Source organism: Athene noctua, chromosome 5 (genome assembly GCF_965140245.1).
Source record: "Athene noctua chromosome 5, bAthNoc1.hap1.1, whole genome shotgun sequence".
In the NCBI taxonomy this organism is placed as follows: domain Eukaryota; kingdom Metazoa; phylum Chordata; class Aves; order Strigiformes; family Strigidae; genus Athene; species Athene noctua.
In genome coordinates, this window is record NC_134041.1 from 18,572,529 (window position 1) to 18,578,042 (window position 5,514).

General features: G+C 61.7%; 1 protein-coding gene across 2 annotated transcripts; it reads right to left on the reverse strand.

Annotated features, from left to right (window-relative positions):
• Window positions 1-477: 477 nt before the first annotated feature.
• On the reverse strand, window positions 478-5,173 carry BARHL2 (BarH like homeobox 2). Of its 2 annotated transcripts, XM_074908194.1 has the most exons (4): window positions 4,902-5,173; window positions 4,517-4,706; window positions 2,947-3,172; window positions 478-2,420 (listed from the first exon to the last, which is right to left on the reverse strand). In XM_074908194.1, exons 1-4 carry the CDS (start codon window positions 5,094-5,096, stop codon window positions 2,108-2,110), a joined length of 924 nt encoding a protein of 307 aa, XP_074764295.1. In that variant the 5' UTR covers window positions 5,097-5,173; the 3' UTR covers window positions 478-2,107. The 2 variants fall into 2 exon arrangements, with proteins under 2 accessions (XP_074764295.1, XP_074764294.1); XM_074908193.1 differs by having other exon boundaries at window positions 4,517-5,173.
• Between the last annotated feature and the right edge of the window lie 341 nt (window positions 5,174-5,514).

The following is a 5,514-nucleotide window of genomic DNA, read 5'->3' on the forward strand; positions in this document are numbered from 1 at the left end:
ATCTATTTTGCATGAACTTTTCTTCCTTATTCTCACTACTTTTCAGCGAGTTCGTGCAGTCAAAAACGAGCCCAGATTTATCCATCGAGAAGAACAACGAGCTTTCTGCAGCTGGATGGCCTCCATTCGGGACAAAACAACCCAGGATTCGTTGTTCAGACTCAGGAAAGGGCCATCATCGTGCCCAAATTTCCTACCTCCTTCCCTAGCCCGGATGGGATGCGTTTCCCGGGAAAACCTCGGCGGCGAGGCGGGGCGGAAGGGCTATTCCGACCACTCGGAGCCCCGGTCCCGGGTCCTTCCTGCCGGTGGTAATTTGGGGACCACGGCGGAGGCGCGGGGAAGTAGTCAGCCGTCGCCGCAACACGGGCAGAAAACGAGGTGGGCGTTCCCGACCCGCTCCCCTTTTGTTAGATCAAGGCAGAGGTCAATATGGTTTTAACGCGAATTTATTAGTAGAGAAATCAGCAAGCCGCTCGCTAATTAGCAAAGCCCAAATAAACGTGCCCGGAGGCTTCTCTTTTTTAGTTTGTGGGTTTTTTTTTTTTCTTCTATCTCAAAAGAAAGGGAACCCACGAGCAAAAATAAAGAGGAAGGAAGGAGGGGGGGGGGGGGGAAGCCAAGCCCTCAGAGAAGAAGATAACATTGGACTTTATGAATGTTTTATAGGTAATTGCTGTATGATTTTCTAATTTCGCAGGGGGGTGTTCACCTCCAGAGGCTGGGGCCAGAGCCGTCCCCAGAGCCCGGTGGAGGGTCACAGCCCCCAGCCCCGACCCGCGGCCCCTCTGCCCTGGCGGGACCCGGGCGGCCGGGCGGCCCGGGCCGGCATAGGGAAGAGAGGCGCTTGGGAGGGAATCTGCCTGCCGGTGAAAGGCCGGGAGGGCAGCAACAAAGATCAAAGGCCGGCGGGACTCTAGGTCTCAGTGTCCGCCGGCCCCCCCTGCCCTCCCTGCCTGTTTCCCCTCGTTACTCACCCCGACCACCGGCGCTCGCTGCCTGCCCCAGCTCGGTGCGGAGACAGCTGCCGGGCGGGGACCGGAGCCCCAAGCCCGGTATAGCCCTGCCGCGCCCATCCCGAGGGGCCGGAGCCACGGCTCGGGCCGCCCGCCGCGCCGCAGCCTCTCCCCGCCGCCGTGCCGGGAAACACGCCGCTGCCCTGCCAAGGTGTTTAAAATAACGGCGAGGGGCACGACCCCTGCCTGGGGATTTGTTTTTCCTTTGAAATACAGATAGAGAAAAATAGCGTCGGTTATGAAACAACGAGCATAACATTAAAAATTTAAAAAAAAAAAAAGTGGCATTTGCCTTTTCTATTCCGAATTCCTTGCGTTCTCGTCACGGGGAAAATTAGCTACCTTGAATTTCCACGTTTGTTAAAAAAAGATAAAGTTTATTTCTTTTTTTTGTTGTTTTTTTCCCTGTAATTTTTCAGTCACAAAAAAATTCTATATTTTGTCATCTAAGCATTTATTTTACTGAATCCAAAAAGACATGAAAAGGAAGAGGGGAGAATCACGTTCGTTCGTTTTAAACTAACGTATAGAAGTGAAATTTTTTTTCTCCTTTTTTGGACGACATATAATAAATATGATATAGCACTCAGCACTCGGTCTGTACAATTCTGTTCGCATTAGGGAGCATGCCACTTTTCAATAAGAAAAAAAAAAAAAAGGTCATGAGAAAAATCAGTGCAAAGTTCTCCGTTCCCCCGGTCTTCTCCGCCGGGCGGGGGTCGAGGCGCTCTCATTCCCTCCGTCCTCCGTAGCCGTTAGTCTCTCCGGCGGGATCGGGCTCCCTCTCCCTCTCCTCCCCTCCGTCCCTCTCTCTCTCTCCGAGCTCCAAGTCCTGCCTCGCAGGAGCCGAGGTCGGCGGGTCGCCCCGCGGCTCTGCCCGCCTTCCCCCGCGTGTGGTCGTTTCACTTACGGGCTCGGCTCTGGGTTCACGGTTCAAGAGTCCCTGCTCTGACTGATCGCCTCCCTCGGTGGCCGGTGGCTCCTGCAGAAGCTCCTGCCCCTCGGCTTCCCCTCGCTTCCTCCTCTGCGGTGCTGGGGCTTGTTTGGGGACGGGGAGGGGAAGGGCTCGTTGCGGGGACCGCGGTGCCGTTTCACCGGGGGTGCGGGGTGCCGGGCATGGGGTTGGCCAGGGGGTTGAGGGCCGGCTGCCCGCCGGGCCCCAGCCCGTGGATCAGCACCCGCGGCACCAGCGGCCGCTGGAGCTGGGGGTGCGGCGCGGGGGGAGTCCGGTACATGCTGCTGTACATGGCCGCGGCCGCCGCGGCCGCCGTCGTGCTGTCCATGCTGCCCAGCAGGCTGGGGTGGTAGAAATAGGGCGAGGGGAACATCCTCTGCAGGGCCGAGTAGTTCCCGGCCTCGGCCAGTAGCTCCAGGCCCACCGCCGTCTGCCGCTTCCACTTCGTCCTGCCGTGGAGGGGAACAAGAGGCGGCTGCAGGGCGGGCGCCGCAACGGGGCACCCGGCCCGGTTCCGCGGGGGTCCGCGGGCGGCGAGCCCCCTCCCCTCCGCGGCACGGTCCCTCGCACCACCCGGGACCCGGCGGGGCGCACCGGCCCCGCGGGCCCGCACACGGCGCGACCCCCGGCCGCGCCCGACTCCCCTCCCCTCGCCCTCCCCCCCGCCCCTGACACATGCAAGCGGCCACTCCGGCCAAATTAATAACCACGGCACCCGGTTAGATCGCAGCGCGCTGACACTAATGGTTTGCGACAGAATTAGGGTGGCTGCAACCGCACGTAATGAGACAGAAAATTGCGGCAGCGGTGACAGGGGCCGGACCCCCCAGCCCGCCGCCGGGGAGGGTGTGGGGCAGCCGCCGGGCGCTCCCCGCACGGCCCCGGGCGCCCGCGGGCAGGAGCACGGCGGCGCCCGCCCACCCCCCGGCCCTCCCGGGAGCCCCCGGGCCGCCGCTTCGCCGGGGCCCGCCTTACCTCCGGTTCTGGTACCAGGTTTTCACCTGCGTGTCGGTGAGGTTGAGGGCGGCGGCCAGGTCCATGCGGTCCTGCACGCTCAGGTACTTCTGCCGCTCGAAGCTGCGCTCCAGCTGGTTGAGCTGGTGGTCGGAGAAAGCGGTGCGCGCCTTCCGCGGCTTCTTGGCCCGCACCGGCGGGCTGTCCCGGCTGCTGCTGATCTCCCGGTCGCCCTCCTCCTTTGTCCCTGCGAGCGAGCCGAGGCGCGGTGAGGGCCGGTGGGACACCGGCTCGGCCCCCGCCCCGCCGTGGTTACCGGGCCCCGCCGCCCCCACCCCGGGGGGCTCCTCTAGGGCATGGGGGGAACGGACAAATAGGGCGAGGGGGCGGCGGCCGCGAGCCCGTTCCGGGAACGGCGGGATTTCCACTCTCCGCTTGCCAGCTACAGGGCTTTCGTTATTTTCTCGGCCTCTCCCCCCCGGCCCGAAATGCCGGGAAATCGGTATGTCAATCCGGCTCCGCTCGGGCCCGGGTTTGTGGCGCTCCTTGATCTTCCCCGCAGGAAGAACAATAATCTCCCTAATTGACCCACTGGGGAGGTTGGTGCACACAAAAATGGCCAGACCAGACTGTACATCTGTTTTGGGCACTCTTATGCTAATACTAAAAGAGCAAAATGAGCGGCAGAGCCGGGCGTCTCGCTGCTCTTCAGCCTGGCAATAATATCTCAACGGAGCAAAATTAGAAAAATGTGTCCAGTCGCCTCTCGGCTGAACTGGGCTGCCTGCGAGGGAGGGCAGCCCCGCCGGCACCGCAGGGAAAATAGCCCTTTTCCCTGTCTCGTCTTTGCTCACTCTTTTCCTTCCTTCCTTCCTTCCTTCCTTCCCCTTCCCTTCCCTTCCCCAAGCACACATCGCTATTTCCATTTACGAATCCCACACGGCGGGGGCTTCCCAATCAACACGAAATCCGTAATTTAAAAAGAATAAAAGACTAAGAAATTAACCTTCCTATCCCGGCGCGGGAAAAACCCGGGTGTTTTGCAAAATACACAAAGCCCTCCAACCTTCCGCTGCCTATCACGGGCCGACTAGGTTTTTTTATTCTTTTTTTTGTTGTTGTTAAAAGTTTTTTCGTTTATTTGGTATTGGCTGTTGGGGAAGCGGGATTTTTTTCCCCCCCTTATTTTTATTTTAGATCGAATAAGCAAAAATGAACAGGCTGAAGGCAGTAAGTGCAGCCGAGCCGCCTGTTCTTAGAAAGCCGGAGAATCATTTATGCACATTTGCATTAAAAATAAATACATTCTGGTTTCTAACTCGACCCCAAGTGCTCTGACTATTTCCTTAAAAACAGGGAAGTTAAATTAAAAAAAAAAAAAAAAAAAAAAAAGGAAAGGCCGACAGAGGGGAAAAAAGCTATTTCATTTCCTACCGATCTTAAACCCGCGATAGCGAGGATCACCGACAAGCCCCGGCAGAGCGGAGCGCCGATTTCCCCCCGATTTTCGTTTCACCGATGCGGCCGAGAGCCGCGGCCCCGGTTTTAACGGCGGCCGAGGCGGTGCGGGGCCGGGCCGGGCCGTACTCACCGTGGCATTTGATGTCGCCCTGCGTGTCGTCGCGCTTGTCGAGCTTGGCTTTGCCGTCCTCCTGCTCGAGTTTGGGCCTGAAGGTCTCCGGGGCCGCGCTGCCCTCCTGCTTGGGGGTGTGATGGGGAGAGGGGACGCTGGTACTGTAAGGTGCACACGCCGCCAGGGGTTTGCTGTCGCCCAAAATGTCCTTAATTAAAAAAGAAGAGGTGGAAGTCCTGGGGCCGGAGCTGGCCGAGCCCAGCTGGGGCGGCGGCGGCTGCGGGGGCGACGGCTGCAAACTCGGCGGCGGCGGCGGCGGGTGCGGGCCGAGGTGGAGGTGGTGCGGCGGCGGCGGGAGGCTCTCCGCCACCCCCAGGTGCGGCTCGGGGTGCTCCATGCTCACCGAGATGGGCGACGAGGGCGCCGTCCCCACCGTGTCGATCTCCGAGCAGGGGGACGGCGTGGCCTGGCTCCTAAAATCCGCCGGCCGGCCGTCGCCGTGGGGGCGAAAGTCTCCGTTCATGACTCCGGGGCTGCCGGTGCTGCCGCCCGACAGGATCGTGTCTATCCCGAAGCTGGACCCGCTCGGCCCCTCCATGGCGGACCGCTTAGCGCCGCGCCCGCATCCCCGCGGGCGGCCGCGGGGGTCGCACCGGGGGTGGAGGGGCGGGGGGGAGCGGGTTGCCCCAACCCGCGCACCGGCGGCGCAGGCGGCACTAACGCGGGGCCCCCGCCGAGCACCGCATCGCTGCCGGGCCGGTCCGCCGCTACCCAACTTTGTTGCGGGAAGTTGCGGGCGCGGAGCGGGGCGGACACGGGCCACTGCGGCGCGCCCGCCCGTGCCCACCGAGCTCCTCTCGGCGGCGGCGACTCCCCCCGTGACGTCACGGCCGCCGCGTTCCCCCCACCCCGCCGTTTATTATAAACCCGGGCTTTTGCCGCCGCCGCTGCCCGCACCCATTGGCGGAAGGGCCGAGCGGGGGCTGACGCAGCGCGGGCGGCAGCCAATCAGCGGC